Source organism: Anabrus simplex, chromosome 7, assembly GCF_040414725.1.
Source record: "Anabrus simplex isolate iqAnaSimp1 chromosome 7, ASM4041472v1, whole genome shotgun sequence".
Lineage (NCBI taxonomy): Eukaryota > Metazoa > Arthropoda > Insecta > Orthoptera > Tettigoniidae > Anabrus > Anabrus simplex.
This window is the reverse complement of record NC_090271.1, coordinates 280,167,360-280,187,636: the sequence shown is the minus strand read 5'-3', so window position 1 is coordinate 280,187,636 and position 20,277 is coordinate 280,167,360. Positions and strand designations below refer to the sequence as shown.

General features: G+C 37.3%; 1 protein-coding gene across 1 annotated transcript in view; it reads right to left on the bottom strand.

The window, feature by feature from the left end:
* The window catches only part of LOC136877554 (TBC1 domain family member 14), a 586,811-nt gene that overhangs the window by 97,937 nt on the left and 468,597 nt on the right, over nt 1-20,277 (bottom strand). Inside the window, exons 3-5 of the mRNA XM_067151695.2 lie at nt 14,777-14,942; nt 8,599-8,716; nt 8,168-8,299 (exon numbers count right to left, since the gene is read on the bottom strand). Of these exons, the coding sequence (XP_067007796.2) occupies nt 8,168-8,299; nt 8,599-8,716; nt 14,777-14,942 (416 nt within the window). The remainder of the gene's footprint in view (nt 1-8,167; nt 8,300-8,598; nt 8,717-14,776; nt 14,943-20,277) is intronic.

The following is a 20,277-nucleotide window of genomic DNA, read 5'->3' as shown; positions in this document are numbered from 1 at the left end:
TGACTGCAGCTTAGCTGTCATTATTATTGTATCTGCTGCCACAGTCTAGGATTAGCTGGAACTACTATGTTCAGTTGGTCTGGGTTCAATTCCAAGCTCTGCCACTACATTATGAATGGTTTGAAGTACTGAGCTGAGTGTACTCTGTGTAAAGCAAAACAGCCAAGAAGATATGCAAATTTAAATCTCATTCCCAACTACCTCAAAAGTCATTTTTAGTGATTACCCCTCTCCAACTATAGGCAAAAGTCAAGAAGTACCAAGCAAATAGACCATTCCCTTCTCAATTCTAGCCCAAATTAATTACAAATACCTGTACTAGTGCAGATATCATCACCACAACACATTAAATACGAGGTGCAATTGACCATGAAGTCATGAGCTTCTTATATTATGTATAAATAATAACATAACAGCAACAACAACAACACCAAAGTTACAGTTTGAGACAGGAACAAGAGATATGTTCCAAGTATATGCTCAACAAAGAGAAAAAAAAGATAAGAGAATACAGAACAATTGAGCCTCTGTGGTTCAGGTGGCAGCGCATCGGCCTCTTGCCACTGGGTTCCGTGGTTCTAATCCCAATCCATCCATGCGAGATTTGTGCTTCACAAAGTGGAGGCGGAACAGGTTTTTCTCTGGGTACTCCATTTTTCCCTGTCATCTTTCACTCCAGCAACACTCTACAATATCATTTCATCCACCAGTTATTAATCATTGCCCCGGAGGAATGCAACAGGCTTCAGCGGCCAAAGCAATTCCTAACCTCAGCGCTAGATGGGGGGCTTCATTCATTCCATTCCTGACCTAGTCAAATGATTGGAAACAGACTATAGATATTCAATATAGAACAATTCTTTGAAGAACTGGAGAAATACGTAGAAGACAAGGAAGTCATTATAATGGGAGATCAGAACACACAAGTGGGAAGAGAAGAGATTCTGGGGCCATATGGATATGGCAACAAGAATCAAGAAGGGGATGGCAAGGTCACAAACTATAAGAAAAAGAGAAAATAAGATTAAGGTCTAGAAACTGAAGGAAAAGAAGGTTCAGGAAGAGTCCAGGAAAGAACTGAAATAACTGATACCAAGGACATATTAGTCATGGTTGTGGAAGTAAGGATAAATTGCAGGAACTTACTAGGAAATTGAATCTAGCAAAGGTCAGCTACGGATAACATGATGGCAAGCATAATTGGGGGTCATACAAATTTCAGTGAAAAATTGAAGAGTATGTATAGGTACTTTAAGGCAGAAACAGGTTCCAAGAAGGACATTCCAAAAATAATTAATGAACAAGGGGAGTAGGTATGCAAGGATCTTCAAAAGGCAGAAGTATTCAGTCAGCAGTATGTAAAGATTGTTGGTTGCAAGGATTAGGTCCAGATAGAGGAAGTGACTAATACTAAAGAAATATTAAAATATAACTATGATAACTGTACCGGGAGGAACTAATAACACAACAAGTTGGAACATTAATCAGAAGATGTCACCACTGTAATATTAAGTAATTGTTTTGCAGTGAAGTTTCCTAAACTGACTGAATTTCTCCTTGTTTTGATATACATCAAGAAGTTAGGACATTTTTCTACAGATGACACTACTAAAAATTATGATCATGCACTCTGGTACAAAGTGAAAGAACTTATAATTTGAAGAAGTTATGTATTTCTAGGTTGTCCGCAACTGATCTCTGTTCTTTTAATTGTGGATTGGCAATACTTCCTTTTCTTTCCACCAGTTTTGAATCGGACCAATCATAAATTTTGGTAATTAATTTTCAACCAATCCTGCATTTCTTGTTCACTTTGTAAATAAAAATTAATATTAAGAGGGTGTGTCCTGATTAGCCTTGAATGATCTCGAACCTTCCCTGAGGGTTTATAAACTGCAGCTTTTCACGTTTCCTTGCCAATTGATCATCGTCAATCTGTGTGTGTGTGTTAAGGCAGGAGGCGGGGCCGTCTCTTTCTTCAGTCAGCAGAACATCTACAAGGTAATGGCCACATAATTCCATCTTTCTTGCTGTAGCCGAAATTATTCCAAGGGGAAGGTCCAAAACTTTACTATGTAACCTTTTCTAAAATTTAATTTTTCTTTCGGTTAATGTAAAAAGTTCATAATATCTTTAATTGTAAATCGTGGATAGAGAGTGAGTTACCCTCTCAAGCTCCCCTTCATCGTGATTTGAGATGTCTGCGATTTAGCAACCTGTTTTCTGTAATGTATTACCGTTATTTCCATGCGCGCCACCTCGAGTAGCTTGGGATTAGCCCGTTTCATCGGCCGAGAGCCCTGTAGGTTTTAATTTTCATTATCTGGGAGTACAGTGTACGCCTCCATTCAGTTTGTGTTTCGGGCCGTTTACTTAACCTGTTCTTTTTCGCAAAGGCCCTGTAGGTTGGGTACTGGATACCCCTGTACAAAATGATTTTCAATTTGTAAGTAGTGCCTTGAGAGGCCAAAGACTGTAAATTTTGATGTTGCCTTGAGTGGGCCGTAAGAAACTGAGAGCCTGTTAGCTCTTTTTCCAAAGTTTGTGAAAGTAGCGTGTGCCTCTGGAAGGCTAGATATTGTATTTTGGGAGCAAGTGCTCTTGAATTAGGGGATTTCTGCCCTTAACTAAAGGATTCCTTATTTTTAATTGAAGTTCTGTAAACTGGATCCGGTATATCTGGAATTGTAAAACTACGAGCCTGAAGCCCAGAATCTGTAAAGTACACTGTTTTTGAATTTTCCTAGCTTTGCTTCAAGATTGTTTTTGTACCTGATATGTTGTTATGTTCACCTAGTGAAAAATTGTTACGTTTGAAGTTCTAAAAGAAATATAATCTTCAATTAAAGTTTTTAATTAATTTTGATATTGTAGATAGACCCATTCATGCGGGCACCTTCCTTAACCTCTTTCTGCTCTATGGGTATCCCCATAACAATAACAATGACATTTACAGTAAGATACAGTTGAAAACTAGAAAAGTGGCTGAAATTGATAAGATTTCTGGGGATGTACTAAAGACAATGGGTTGGAATATAGTACCATATCTGAAGTACTTATTTGATTATAGTTTGCATGAAGGAGCTATACCAAATGAATGGAGAGTTGCTATAGTAGCCCCTGTGTATAAAGGAAAGGGTGATGGACATAAAGCTGAAAATTATAGGCCAGCCAGTTTGACATGCATTGCATGTAAGCTTTGGGAAAGCATTCTTTCTGATTATATTAGACATGTTTGCGAAATTAATAACTGGTTCGACAGTTCAAGTTTAGGGAAGGTTATCCCACTGAAGCTCAACTTGTAGAATTCCAGTAAGATATAGCAGACAACCTGGATTCAGGAGGTCAAATGGACTGTATCGTGATTGACTTATCTAAGGCATTTGATAGGGTAAATCATGGGAGACTACTGGCAAAAATGAGTGCAAATGGACTAGAAAACAGAGTGACTGAATGGGTTTATATTTCTAGAAAATATAACTCAGAGAATTAGAGTAGGCAACGCTTTATATGTCCCTGTAATAATTAGGAGGGGAATTCCTCAAGGCAGTATTATTGGACCTTTATGTTTTCTTATAGGTATATCAATGATATGTGTAAAGAAGTGGAATCAGAGATAAGGCTTTTTGCAGATGATGTTATTCTGTACAGAGTAATAACTAAGTTACAAGATTGTGAGCAACTGCAAAATGACCGTGATAATGTTGTGAGATGGACAGTAGGCAATGGTATGATGATAAACGGAGTTAGAAGTTAGGTTGTGAGTTTCACAAAAAGTCCTCACAGTGTTAATTACTGAGTTGATGGGGTGAAAGTTCCTTTTGCAGATTATTATAAGTACTTAGGTGTTGCAGGTCGCCTACAGGTGTCAAATCAAAAGACCTGCATCTGGCGAGCCAAACTTGTCCTCGGACACTCCTGGCACTAAAAGCCATATGCCTTTTCATTTTTCAATATAAGGTAAGGTCTTCATTGGGGTAAACATACAAATATGATGGTAAATAAAGGGTACAGATCTCTGCACATGGTTATGAGGGTATTTAGTGGTTGTAGTAAGGATGTAAAGGAGAGGGCATATAGTCTCTGGTAAGACCCTAACTAGAGTATGGTTCCAGCATATGGGACCCTCACCATGATTACTTGACTCAAGAAGTAGAAAAAATCCAAAGAAAAGCAGCTCGATTTGCTCTGGGTGATTTCAGACAAAAGCGTAGCGTTACAAAAATGTTGCCAAGTTTGGGCTGGGAAGACTTGGGAGAAAGGAGATGAGCTGCTCGACTAAGTGGAATGTTAATTCAACAATGATACAAACTTTTATTGAGATCCACCCATTCAATACACATTGGGTTCTTAAAAATTAAGATTTACATCTTGTCATACTAATTTAATGGGACAGGTTTTGCCCATTGTATGGGCATCATCAGCCATAATCACATGCCTAAAAGATAAAGATCATGATCCTGATTACCCTAGTCAAAATGTTGCACAGAGAAACATGTGTGTTATAAAAATGATGAAACTTGATGCAAGTTCCTAAATGATAATTTACACAATTAAACATGTTTAAAAATATGTATGAGAAAAATGATTAATGTTGGTGCAATCTTACATTGAAATCTTTAAAACATTTTTTTTAAATAGCCAAACTGTCTTTATTTACACGAACGATTAGTCTATGGCTAAAATTATGGCCTTAAGGTACAAGATCAGAATATGAATGAAATCTGGTTAAAGGCAACCCAATTTGAAGTCGTAGAATGGTTACAAAGAACCTTAATTGGCTTAATCATTTAAAGAAGACATTAAATACAGTAGAAGTCCGTTATAGCGAGAATTCATAACAGCGAAAAATTTTCTCGCTATAGCGGATTGTCGTTGTATCCGATTTTTGCATAAAAGTTTGAAAACCCTTCATGCACTTTAAAATCGGTATGAAACGGCAATCAGTTTGTTCAAAACTTGCGTTTCCGCAGATGACATCCACACTACGGCTTACTTGTTTGTTATTTTTCGTAATCCGATACTACGTAAAAGTGTATGTTTAATTTCATTCTGAAAAAAATATAGTTCCGTATTTCTCCGAATCCAAGATGAACCCCACTTTTTCCTTCAAAAAATTTTAATCAGGCTCAAAAAGAAGTTTGTAAAACCATACAGGCCTACGCATTTTTAGACTACAGACGCCGAACATTTACTTTCGTCACGCCGTATTTCATTTTTTATGCGGCTGCACAATTATTCTTTATTTCCGCGGGTTAAGGGACCATTAACTTAACATTGTCATCATAATACCGAAGAGAACTCGTTGAAAATTTGCCGGCAATACCTATTCCATGCGTTTCTACAATACAATGATCCATCAGGAAATTATTCTTGCTGTCTATAAAACTGTTATTTTAACGCAGCGTCAGATATAACCGGCTACCGCTACATGCACGTCTCGCTTGTCGGGTGCGACCAAATTCAACGGCTAGCGATGTATAGGCCTAATCGCGAACGTTGAAAGTCAACGAACGAGTTTTATTGCGCCACGGTTTGGCCAACCGTCCGTGCGTTTTTCGTGCACATACCTCACAATTTCATCATCGACTTCTTTAAAGCGTCCTTGTTGCGGACCACTGAATGCATTTTTTTGTACAGTACGCATTTTTTTAGCTCTTTGTCTTCAAGCTAACGCCAAATATTGGCTTTAGTTAGGCCTATGCCGTATTTGCTTGCGGCTGCACAATTATTCTACATTTCCGAGTGTTTAATAAACATTAACTTAAAATTGGCATCAAAATATCGACTAGAACCCGTTGAAAATTTGTCGGCAATACCTTTTCCACGTATCTTTACAATACGACTATCCATCACGAAAATATTCCTGCTGTCTATAAACCTTAATTTTGCTAAGCGTCAAGTACAATAGACGAGTTATGACTCTGCCACTGAGTACCCATGGCTTTTCTAAGTATTCGAAGGGTCGCATGTTTTGATGCCATTCTGCAGATTTGAGAAACACACAGGTACTGTACACTGTACAACCGGTAGCGATGTGTAGTAAAGAAGCGGTCGTTTATTGTCAATGAGTTCTGTGCGCGTGTGAGAAGAAGCAGCGTGGTTACCGCGGTAGTTGCCAGTGATATCCATTAACTCACTGTTAGGCCGCGAATGCAACAACCCAACAACCCTTGAGTTTTCGCATGAGATTCTGAGGGGAAAAAAAGTCTTGGATTCGGAGAAATACGGTATCACTCCAGAGATTTCTGTGGCAAACACCTCAGATTTCTTCTTCAAACAGCGTCACCTAACCTAACCGTATATGTAGCCTACCATGAAAACATATTTGAAACGCATGTAGAGAAATAACCTCCTCGCGAAAAATTTACATGCAACTAGACGCGAGAAGATATGAAATATCCTCTGAAATCAGTGATGTACCGGTACTCTGCCATATCTTGAGGTGTATGACATTCTTACGTAATTTCCGTATATAACACTAAAATTAAGATATCGTTTATTCAGTCTTTAATTTTACGAGTTAACAACTGCTATCGGCCACGTTATTTACGCATTTATTACGAAAACGTGTTATACTCTTTCATTTCGAATTTTCTTTAGAGAACAGCAGTCGATGGGTATTATTAATCAACTCCAACATCGCCTTTGAATGTCAACGAGAGAGCTCGCAAATGCACAAAGTGAGAAACTGTACCGTACCGAAGATGATCGATCGCATTTTGTTGCAAACGTTTCAGTTTTCTTATTCAAACAGCGTCACGTATCCTACGTACGATGAAAACACACTTCAAGCGCCGGTGGAGAAATTATACCTTTCTCGCTATAAATTTTCATAATAGCCTTTCCGTAATTTAACCAGACGCGACAAAATACAAACTAACCTATAAAATCAATTAAGCACTCAGCCATATCTCGAGGTGTATCCCATTCTTACTTAATTGCAGTATTTAGCCTCAAAATTAAGCGGTCGTTTAGTCAGCCTTAATTTTTAACGAGTTAACAACCGTTATCGGACACGTTATTTACGCATTTATTACGAAAATATGCTCTCTTTCATTTCGAATTTTCTTTACGGAACAGCTGTCGACGGATATTATTAATCGACTCCGACATCGCCTTCGAATGTCGACGAGAGAAATCGCTAGTGCACATAGCGAGGAAACGATGCCGAAGGTAATCGATCGCATGCAATATCATCGCTGAGGTGCATAAATATTGGTAACGGAAAAAATCACGCGCGCTTAATCACTCGTAATAACGGATGCGCCAGTGATAGGGTTCTCGCTGTAACCGAAGGACGATACACAGTTTAATATAGGAATTTTGAAGGGACCGGAAAAAGTCGTCGCTATAACGGAGTTCTCGTTATATGCCGTACTCGCTATAGCGGATTTCTACTGTATTCTTGTAGAAAGCTTATAGTATTATCATAGAGTATACAGCTGTGTGACTGATGGAGTTGTTGTTGTTGTTGTTGTTAAACCCGTATTTGTGAGGCAGGTCCACAGTCTTCTTATTTTTGTTGAAAAAATGATAAAAGGTTCATGGCTGAGTTGCCATGTGTGTCTTTACTAGCCGATGTGATTGTTTCCTCGTTGTGCTTATAGTCAAATGGGAACCCTCATGCTTGATATTAGCTATAGTTTGAATTATGAGAACGACTACTGAGGGTAAGTAAATGTATACACAGCGTTTCTTGCGAATTATAGCCATCTTTTCTTTAAACGTAAAGTCTTTCTCCCCCCTCATCTCATTACAGATTCTTCACCACACAGAACCATGGGCAATAATTGACTGGCCTAGTAAGTGGTCGTGAGAGTTGGGATACAGTTGCTATGGAATAGGAGTGGGTGTATCTGATATATTCTGAGTCATGGCCCACCTTCTGCTTGGGCGACCAAGACTAGACAATCCACAGAGGCGTAACAGCCATAATGAAGATGTATGTATATGTGTATGTCAAAAAATGTGAGAAATTTGTAATCCAAAATTCAAAAGTTAAAAAAGTGAAAAATTAAAATACATGTCACCATACACAGCATATGTGGTGCAAGTTCAGTCTTAAAAAATCACTAATGTACCAGCTGTGAAATGAGTCACACTTGATAGTGCAACAGTTGACCATTCAAGTCATTAACACATGTAGAGTTCATTCATATCTTACCTTGCAACACAGATGTTGTACAGCTGGTGTGTGATATTGAGGTCATTACCAATTGCCAGCCGCCACACTTTTCCTCTCACAGAAGGTGGGATACCCTGCCACCACAAATCCTGAGCTTTGCGAGAATTCCTCCTGAAAACACCATTATCATTCTTAATATATTTATTAAAAAATATTTTTAAAAGATTAAGATTCTAAAAATCTGTCATGTTGAAAATGCTTGTAATTTCTCAGGAATAAAATACTAGACCATCTGGTTGGTAGTGAAGTAGAATGCCTAGGAACCAGAGAGTCTAATACATTACAAAGGAACTAAACCAAATCATTTTTCAAATTACGATCAAAATATACATAAAGAGAAAGGGGGGGAAAAAAATGGAACACATGAAATCTACAACTTTATCAAAATTAATAGGGTGTGATCAACTCACATCGTCTCCCATTTGGGCAGGATCTCATTGTTCCACATACGAGCAGCATTGGCAAGTTGTTCCTCTTGCTTCAATTGCTGTTGTAACTGTTTCTTACGCAGTTTTGCTTCTTTCAGCTCTAGAACATGGATTATGAAGTATGCAAGATTAAGATATAACAAGAAGATAACAAGAAGACAATATGATGCTACCTTTCATTAAGTAAGATAACTCTGCTAGTGGTTTCACATCACAATAACTCACATAGGATTTTGGTAACGATAGGATAGGAAAGGGCTAGGACAGGGAAGGGAGCAGCTGGGACCCTAATTAGGTACAGTTCAAGCATCTGCCTAATGTGAAAATGGGAAACCACAGAAAAATATCTTCAGGGCTGCCAATGGTGGAATTTGAGCCACCATCTCCCGAATGCAAGCTCACAGCTGTACGACACATACTATACAGCCAACTTGCTCGGTTAAGAAATGTAACTTCTGTGCTTTTATGAAATTAAAAAAAGGCTTTTTTAGTTTGTCCTTTTCTCTCCTTCCTGTTTCTACCTCTAGATACACTGTCCTGCCATTATGAGTAAGTAATGGAAAGGAATGAGGCACTTGTTCCTTCTTCTCCGTTAATTACTTGCTTATATTCATCTGTTGGGTTCCTTTTCTCCTCTTGTGTTTGTCTTGTGTTCCTAGCCTTTTATCACTTAAATTAACCATTGAAATTAATCTTGGTACTTGCATAGTACTTATATATATTGGTACCTCTGATGCAAATAAATAATAAATAATCACTTAAATTGATCTTTATCTTTTTGTCTCTTCCCTTTTCCTGTGTTTGTCCAGCTAGATCTCTCAAGATGATCCTCAATGAGTCTTGAAGCCTACCCTCCTGATGAAACTGTGAAGCAGAGAAGAGCTTGCCACGGGCCAAGAAGAAACTGATGAAGAAGATCGGGATTGATGAAGAGAAAGCCGATCTATCTGAAGACTGCAGTGTATGAGGATGTGGAGACTGCTCTTGTTCTTTTGTGTTTTCTTTCTGTGTCTCCATTTTTCCATGCTGGTCTATCACTGGGTTTATCCCATTATTTGTTCCTTGCAATGTTCCTATCTTCCAATATATATTTTCCAATATATTATGTTTATCCTTCGTGTGAGTTCATATTCTGCCTCTTAGTTTTTTCCAGATGCATATTTGGTTCCTTTACCATTATATACCCCAATAGATAATTAATAAAGAATCCATGGAAGGAAGTGAATGAGAAAGACCATATTTCTGTAGTTGGGACCTGAGTTATATGTATATCAAGGTAAAGAGCAGACTTTTACATATAGGGTAACTAAAAATTACCTACATATCAGGTTTAGATATTATAGCATATATTTACTGAAATAATTTTCTCTATTTTCAGGAATAAGAATAAAGATAGGTTATTTCAGAGATATAAGTCAACAACGTAATTTGTACTGATGATTCTTTTAATTATGTATATCAGGTTTGCAACACTTTAATCAGCATTCAATTTTACACTCAGTTTTTAAAAATTAGTCTAAAATGGTGTTCCAAAATCTCCAACTATTTCAGTTTTTGTTTTTTGTGGATAATTGTCCACTTCTCGTATAAACTTTACTTTCCCATCCAGCAAGTAATTTTTCCTCTTTCTTTTCCCATGGCCGACTGACGGCAATGTACAATTTCTATTGATATAACTGAAGGTTTTATTACCCAATACAACAAATGGCAGCTGTCAGCATCATTCTAGTGTGTCTTATTTTCGTAAACTGGTTACAGTAAAAACGAACATATGCCTCTTAATCTTTCTACTGTAGCTTTATGCCATGAGGTCACTTCCCATGACGTTCGCTATACCACCACACCCCTCTGATATCTGCGGCTGAAGTTCCACCTACAACAAAGCCGACTCTAATGCATCACATTTCTGACTTGCTTGTGTTTTCAACAGAAGATATGCATAAGTCGGTGACATTATTTTCATTTTGTCACATACAAATATACTGCATATAACGAAAATTAATATGCATAACACTGAATTACGTATAGGCTAAATGGATTGCATACAAATGAGATCTGATTAACAAATTTTTACGTTATATAACAAAATTACCCAGAAGTGAGTTATTTATAAACCAATTTCAACTGTATTAACAAATGTACGCCTGCAGAGTAAGTAGCTTTTAGTTTCCATGATTTGTGTTCGAAGTTACGTTGAATGTTGTTTGCAAGCCAGGCCAGCATGCCCCAAGAACCATTCGTGTAGTTAACAGAATTTGAGTATGACTGTAGAATTGACATCCAATCGACCAGATAGTTGTACTAGAGAACTGTGGTACATGTTGGATGAGAAGTATCATTGAAAGAAGTTAGTAAAATAACCACCTAACCGATACTTTATTATTGCCTCAGGCAAAATTGAATATAAATTAGCACTTACAGGACATGTTTCGACCACTTAGTGGTCCTCTTCAGCTGTATAAAGAAAGAATTGAGAAGAAAAAACATTAAGACAATAAGCATAAATAATAAAAGTTCTTTGGAGACTCCTTTGTTAAAAAATGGAGGTCATCAGAACAGGACATCTTACCTCTCGTTCTTGTTTGGAAAAGATGTTTATTCTGCGCTGTCCAGAGGGTTTGTCTTTGAGCGCGACCTGGTGAAGTAACGATGTGACACAGTCTGACAGTTCATGCAAAGCTCTGGAGAGAAGGGAAGTAGAGTTTTGTCGTCATCTAAAATATCATGTGAGGGAAGAGGGAGATTCGGCTGTGCTGCTGCGATGTCGTGTTTGATTATATCTCTTGTCCGTCTTGTCTGTTTTAAGTCTACCCATTCCAAGTATTTACTAATTTTGGGACTTCATATTCATTCATTAAATTGTGACTTCGCGCCTCATTCGCTGGCTCATTTAACTTTTCACCTCTTCTTATGAGACAGTGCTGAAATTTGCGTGTGTTGTGCTACTATTCAGAAGATCACGCCTTACTTTTTATAAGTGACTGACTTTCTACTTCTTCTAGATTTTACGATTTAAAATTGCACAGTGCCAATCCCCATTAACATATATTGCCTCTTCAACTGTTTTTGTGAAAGACTCACTCTTTAATTTCTTATTTACCTATGCATTATTTTTTGCATTTTATTCGGCTGATGATGACCCAGATTAGGGTTGAAACCGGTACCGCTTCCGCTTTTAATTAAATAGGAATGTAATACTACATTTCATATTTATTTGTATTGAATAGGTTGAACTACCTTATTTATTATTTCAATTTCATTGTGATACATTTCAATACGGAACATTATGAAATTTTTATCTTTGAAAGCACAATGGGATGTGTAGGATATCCTTCCAAGAGACATTTTCCAGCAGGGCAATGCTAGGTTGCACACACCAAGGGTCATACAGTTATGCCTTTGCAACACTGTTACACAGACAAGGCCTGTCTGATTGCCAGATTTATCACCCATCAAACATGTCTGGGACCACGTCAGGTGCCAACTTCACAAGCAAAGAAGTTGGCATGATCTACAAGACCAACTGCAGCATGTATGGACTGATACACCAGAGGACACTATACGAAACCTGTATGCCTGCATGCCTGCTTGTATTATATCTTTTATCCAAAATAGAGGCATACCCAAAGGTTATTAGAGTTTCCCTCCAGGTGTTCAATTTTCTTCAATAAAACAACTTTTGCTCTGATACTGTAATCACTTACATCAATGTTACAATCACCCATATCAAGTTTCATGTGATTACAATAACTTGTAGTGCATGATTTTTTTTTGATAATGAGTGTACTTCAAGACAAGAACTCGTTCTACCATCAATCAAACTCTTACTGCAGTCCTATTGTTAACATCATCACCATAGTGAATGCTGATTGTTGTTGTATCACACCTGTTTAACATTAACTGTAAAAAAAAAAAATTAAAGTTTCTTACTCCTCCAAAAATAAGCCATGAAAGGGACAGAGTTTTTGGTCTTTGCAAATCTTATTCTTCGAGGCCAAAAGAAAGCAATGGATAGAGTGAAAGGAGTTTGACAAAACTTTAGGTGGATTGCTAACAGAAAGGAATAAAATGGCAGTATGGATATCAGCTGGATGAAAATTTAGTAAGTAATTTGATTTATGCTGATAACTTAGCCTTAATGGCAAATTATGAAGAAGTTATCTTGAAATTATAATGAGAAGTACGCAAGTATGGTATAAAAATGAGTGTTTTGAACATTAATATAACATCAGCTGAAAAGAAAATGAAGACAAATACAAGCGAGATAAGAGGTATTGGTTAACCAGATGTTTGTCCATAGATCTCTACTGTGTCTGACCAAGCAAGAAAGGGCAACGTTCTCAATCCATTACTCTCCCATTCCAAAACTCTCTGGTTACCACATTTCTGATTCATAAAAGATTGATGCAGGAACAAAAATAGATGTTTAAAGAGAGAAGCTTACATGAAAATTGAAGGCATGGTGTCTAGGTACAAGCCAGCTGAATGAATTCATCACTGGCTTCTCACCAAGACAGCTGCAGTTTGAAACTCAGCATGCACATGGGATTTTTGAAATGGAAAGTAATGTTCCTGTGGTTCTAATTCCATGTAAAGATGGAAGTCTCATAGCTATGATCATAGTATCAAGAGTCTCATAAACTACAAGCTTTTTTTTTTTTTACTGCAGAGTGTGTAGACTATGCTGAACCTGTTTTCAAAAAAAAAAAAAACTAACTTAAAATGGCTGTTCTCCATTACCAGTATGACCATCATGTAAGAAAATAAGAAAACATTCATACCTAATTATGATGTTAAAGGAATTTTTCCCATCAGAATGTAAACGATTTCTTCCAAGACCACCATAATGCAAACATCAAATAGCAAATATAACTTAAACTCATCTTCAAAATTAATTAGAAGCACATAGTCATTCTGAAGTTTCTTTCAAGGACAGATATTCATTTCACTTTGAATACTGTAATTTAACCCTAGAGCGGTCCGGTGGAAAACGTAACGAGAACGGTCGGGCTGGGTCTGGTAGACCCAATATAAAAACAATTATACCTTTTCAGCAATTATTTTTACTAAAAAACATATTTTACAATAAAATGGCATAATATTAATACGTTAAAAACATTTTTTACAATCCTTGACTTGTCAACTGAAAATGAGCGTAACATTTAGAGTTCAAAACACACACTGATACGAATATTTAAGGCAAACAGTATGTAGTTAGTTACAGTATATCTGTCTTTAAGCAAAATGTAACATGTAAATAACACTTAAAGGAGTTCCCATCAGATCAGATTCCTTAGTTTCTTCTGTCTTTATCAACAAAATAACAAGGAACTACCTGCATTTGAATCCTCCGTAATCACCCTAACACAAACTGGCTACAGTTGCAACTGATGTCTTCTTTTCCTTCACTAAATTCACTGTTGGATTCATGATCACAGATTATTACAAATCCGCATCAGCGTCTGAATCGTCAAATTCATCATCGTATCATTTCCTGTATTTCACATATTGAAATCCTTTCACTTAATGCTGCCATGTTCAAAACTCGATGGAAACACTAATGCTATTGTTTATTGAAGATATGAACACTGAAAGAGCTTTGAAAGAGAAGATAACCTTGTCGGTGTGTAGGACAGCATGGTCGGGATGGGGGTGAGAGACCCACTGCTATTTTGCGCAAGTGAGAGAAAAAGACTAACTGATGAAGCTCCTAGGTAAGAACTGCAACGCATTCCTATGACCATTACACGAAGGTACAGAGGCGACCGGCCCTCTGAATGCTGAGGTTGTTAGGTAATTGCAAAATTAATTACTGCTGGGTCTCAGAGACCCAGTCCGACCGCCCTGGGGTTTTAAAGGCAGCATAGCAACACCAATGGTAAAAACTTCTTAGGCCTACAAAAATCAATAGTTCTTTCTTCCCTACTCACTGACACAGGTAAGGCATCAGATAACTATTCACATATTTTAAATGCGTTTTTATCGTGTCCTCTCCTGGAAAGTGCTATTCCTTTCCCCCTTATAAATGCTTAGTAAAATTTCATTTATAAAATTTCTGTATAATATGTGACCATGTAGGCCTATATTAACTGTTCTGTCCACATATTAAATCTGCAATGTAAAAGGTGATGATATAGTTTTAAACTCATCGAATGCATACCTTTCTTTCTTGCTGCTTCAACCATTCGCTGATACTCATGGCGATGTTTTTGCTCCTCATCCTGGGATTTAGCAGGCAGATTAGATGGCCGTTGGTGAAGAATGAGAGCTGAACTACTTGCCACCACATCTTCGTACTGTTTGCACCCTCCAGCACTGTCCATATCCTGGTCCACGTGAAAAAAGTTAAGAATATTCTTTTAAAAAGAACACTCAATATTACACACAAAGTTATGACAAAAAAAAATTATAGAAGTCCATTGAAAATATGGCACAAGCCCTGTGATAGCCCCTTTAGGTATTTCTTAGAAGGGACTAGTGAGTCAGCCGACCAGGGAGCTCTCAGCCGACCTAATGAGCATGGCTGGCATTTCGGTGTATTGTTCTCGTCAGCTGGCCTACCTGCGAGGTTCTTGTGGAGATGCAATGAGAATGTTTTGTCTCTAGCCACATTGCGAATGTTCTGGTACACTCGAGCTATAAAAATGGAGGCTAACCACTGAGAGTCAGTCAGTGTTGGACTCTGAGTCAGAATCACTGTAGGATCCAGTGTTGGAGCCAGTGGAGATTCAGTGTGTTGGAGATCAGTGGCTGGGGTGAGGGCTCAGAAGTGTTGGCTGTCACTAGCGTCCCACCGAGGTCGGAATGGGAAGTTAAGGCTGTTATGTTGGAGTGTCCAGCAAGTAGCTGGACTGCAGACTGTGTATGGGACAGAAGACTGTACTGCCTTAAGAGTACTGTGAGTGTATACTTCTGTGGGCTGAGAACCGCCATGAGTGAGAAATTGAAGCAGCTACCGTGAGTGTAATTGAATTTGTGTTAATAGTCGCTGTTGAATACTGTTGAATTGTTGCCGTTTAGTTCTCTGTCGACTGTGTGAATTACTGGGACTGTCTCTGGAATTGAACCAAGGAACAATCATCATGTGTTGTATAGCCAGCAGCACTGTCTGCAAACCCAGTGATCTGCCTGCAACCGCTGTATGGGGTGACCGGACTTGCAGAAGTAAGGTGAGCCAGTGAATAAGATAAAAACCCTCTCAGGTAATTCCAAAGAGCTGGAATTCCCCACTGTGTGCAAAGAATGGAGACTTGTAAATAGAGAGCAATTAGTAAAAGTAACTATTCATAGCTAAATAGAATTGTGTGTATATAAATGTTTGTTCCCCTGGCTTACCAATCCGTAGTGTGGAAGACCAGAGGATCTCCTCCGGTGAGGACGCCATGTGAAAGAGAGCTGCGTATGTTTATGTTCATGCAGTTAATGCTACAATCACATTTCTTTTAACTAGACAATAAATTGAATTTGCAGTTAATCCCAACATCATACATAATAGATTATTACAATCGCTTCATGGTCTTGTTAACACTAGTGTTGCAATGGGGAAATTCAAAGTTATACATCCGTGATCAACAAATTGTATTACACAAAGTTGACCATGCCTTGACTGGCTTTAGCAGTGCAGTGATTGGTTGTAACTGGAGCAATACATTACAAAACTGTTCAATAATAATAATAATAATAATAATAATAATAATAATAATAATAATAATAATAATAATAATAATAATAATAATAATAATTTATTCCCGCAGGAGTTCTTTTACGTGCCAGTAAATCTAGTAATGTAATAAAACTTGTGACAGGTTACAGTTTTATTATTTTGTAAAGAAAAATTTTGTTTTGTAGTTAATATCTCCGATACAAGCATTCCAAATGAAATAAAGTTTGTTGGAAAATAAACTTGGAAATGTGTCATATTTCTTAACTTGTCAACAGAATATTCCATCAGAATATCATAAAGTAGTGAGTGAAAAATAAAAGAAACACACATCAACTCTAAGTGAGGAGTTTCAAAAAAGAATAGTACTGAGTAACAAAAACTAGGTCTGCAAAAGCATGAGGATCCTTTTTCTGTTTAACTAGGAAATTTACCTCTCAAACTTCATATTATGGGAGTTACTGATCTCCAGCGCTCTGAAAACTATCAATGAAGCACAAGGAGAATACAAGACTTACTCTTTTCTGGATCAGGATAAATTTGAAAGGGGTTAGATACTGCCGTTTGGGAACACTAGTTGTGAATGATCATTTTTAGTATTGAACTTGAGCAAAACCAAAGAGCGTTCAACTTTTAAGTGATATTAGACAGTGGATTTTGCATAAAAAAGAGCCTATTTTTTCCTTGGTACACATTAGGTTATGCTGTTGTCTTTACATCTTTTATACACATTTAGACCTAAATTAAGGGCTGTTATAGTCCTAAAAATGCCTATTTGGATTTTAATACCTATTTTTTGGTTTTAATGTGTATTTTTGGCTGTGGCTTCTTTTTTTTAAGTTTTCTTATTTAAAGGATGAGGTACTGCTTGCCAGCTTGCTGTACAGAAATTGAAGGAATGGACTGTATGATTGTGGTGATTATAAATATGTATTACAAATAAGTATTAATTAGCTCCTGCTCTTTCAGTCTGTTGTCCTTTCACTCAGACACAAAGTCACTACTGTACCATTAGCTCCACACTCTCGAACAAGTGACTTCAAAAGTCCTGAAATAGACTTAATGCAGCACTTTCCCTAACATTTCTTAAACCTGTAACAGAACAGTTAACAATCCATCTCTCCTATCCTATTGTTAGTGGCATTCCTTTTATCATCACCAACTTATAAAATTTCAGCATTTACCAAAATTCCACTCTCAGTTCTATACTTTAGTTCAGTTTTCTTTTGATCTTGAAGCATAAGCACTACTGGAACAAATTATATTGAAAATGCCACAAATTAAGACATCCAAAACTTCTTTAATTTGACAGTGCCTTCAAGAATTTCCACATTACATTCTTCTTGTAGTGCCTTCTCCATTACTGAAGGTTGGCCACAATCACAGCGAAGTCTGTACGATGTTCAGCTGTCCTCGCCAGTCTACTAGCATCTAGTCCTGTCAATTCCGTAAGTTCCTCAGCTAAGAGTGTTTCCTTTGACCGCATCCCCTACGTCCATCACCTTTACCTACAGATCAGATGGCACTATTATTTTCTGGCATGCTTGTAGTAGTAGTAGTAGTAGTAGTAGTAGTAGTAGTAGTAGTAGTAGTAGTAGTAGTAGTAGCAGCAGCAGCAGTGAATGGTTTAAATTATCTTGACATTTATATTTTTAACTTTATAATTTAAAATGATGGCATGAATTTAACATGTGTAGGCCTGTATATTTAAATGAGTTTCAAAGTGTTCTGAAAGAAAACACTCACCATCAAATGTAAATAATTCAATGTAAATAAGATTTGATACAGGAAATGAAGCTGATTTCTTGCAATTGCTAGACTTGTCGCCTTTACACAGACCAACTTGGCCCTAACAACAGGGTGTACATAGCCTGGATAATTAGTTCTGTTGAGCCCTTACTGTCAGACGAGTGTTCTTCTTACAGACATGTATCACGATTGTCTTTCTACTGAAGAGGCGTTTCGTATGCTAAAGAATTCCAAAAATTCAGTGAACTATCCGATTCACATGAAGATTTTTTGCTAGAGACTAGCGAGACACTAGTGAGGACGAAGATCATAACACGACAGAGGATGATTATCAGCAGGAGAAGTCGAAAGTGCTAATCTGCCTCGGAACTAGCCTCAAATGTCTCAATCTCAGTTTGGTGTTTCATCAGTGAAAATGGTCGCTTGAGACAGAATCGATTTGGAGGTCTTGGATTAAAACTCTACAACCATCTTGCGACAGACTGGGAACACACAGTGCACCTCAACGGTGTACCAAGGGAAGAAGAACAAGAACATTCTTCTTAACAGATGGGAAACTCAAGTAACAATGAGCACAGAATGAAAGAAGAAGCCAGAAACTGTAACTACAACGGTACGAATCATGTTGCCTTGTTAATATACCACCAAGAGTGCATGCAGGAGATTACCAAGTCATGTCTTTCACAATATCCTGGTCCTAACTGCTAGCATTGCTTTTTCATTCACAAGCAAGCAATGGCTAGTAAGATAAAGCGGAAGAAGTTCACCCTCCATCTAGCAAGTGAATTAACAAGCCGGAATGAGAAAGGCAACAACAACAAGAGGAAGTTGTAGGACCATGTCCATCCAAAAAGTGGAAGAAGGGCAGTTATTTAAAGCAAATATAAGTATCAAAAATGTGGAAATTTACTGTTACTGATTCAATGTAAAAGTACTTGTTTTTAATGCGAAGCGAACTATGCGAAATATGTTGAGTAAGGGACATAACGAAGGTACTTCAATCTTTTTTATTTAGGTATACTGTGAATTTCATGTGAATTTGTGAATGTACCATACCACTTTAAAATGTGAAATATATGTAAAGGTCTTCTCAAAAAAACATAGCCATGGAATAAAATCTTCAAAATATTTGGTAAGTACTTTTAGTATCTGTATGAAAAAAAATGAAGTGCCTATTTTTTTCTTGTAAAGCCTAAAAGCAACAATGAAAATGTATATTTTAGGTACATAAAACGCCTCCTTTGAGGGCCTAAAATTCTGCTGTCTAGTGATTAAGAGACCATATTAAGAACGGCCACTTCAAACACGACACCAAACTTTGATAAAATAGTGGCAACAAAGAAATGCAATGTGTCACATTGAACTGTTAAGAATAAGTGTGATATTCTCATCAAAATCATTTGCTAACTTCGCGTTCATATTTAAATGGTTTCTTTCTTTTTCTAAATAATTTTGATTTTAATTTATTGTATCTCTCAAAAAGATCTAAATATACACATTAATTAGCATTTAATACAGACCTACTAACAATTTGAAACATAAGTTTTTACCGGGCTAGTTAGCCGTGCGGGTAGGGGCGCGCAGCTGTGAGCTCGCATTCGGGAGATAGTGGGTTCGAATCCCATTGTCGGCAGCCCTGAAAATGGTTTTCCGTGGTTTCCCATTTTCACACCAGACAAATGCTGGGGCTGTACCTTAATTAAGGCCATGGCCGCTTCCTTCCCATTCCTAGGCCTTTCCTGTCCCATCGTCGCCATACGACCTATCTGTGTCGATGCGACGTTAAGCAAATAGCAAAAACATAAGTTTCGCTGCAGCGGACTAGTCTGCGACTCAAAGTTAGGGAATTCGATCCCGGCCCTTATTTCTAATTCCGGGATTTCGGGATTGCACTTGGTCAGTCCCGGGATCCCGGGATTGAAGGTTACAAATTAAAAATAAGAACATCTTACAGAAATCAGCTGTTTAATTAGCGAATCGAAATTTAGACAAAATCAACAATTTTACGGTATACGCCTAGCTAATGTAATCACTCTTAACTAATCAGACTTAGGGTAAGACTAACTTAATATCTCTCAGTCCCTATGTTAAAATTATTATTTTCCAAGAATCAGTGAGATCTCTTTAAAATGACATAAATTAGAAAACCTTATGTAACAAACCATGCAAATAAACTTTGGAAATTAACAAAATTAACTAAAAATTTTCAACTAATCTAAAATTGATCTTAAATATGGCCTTTATTCAAAAAT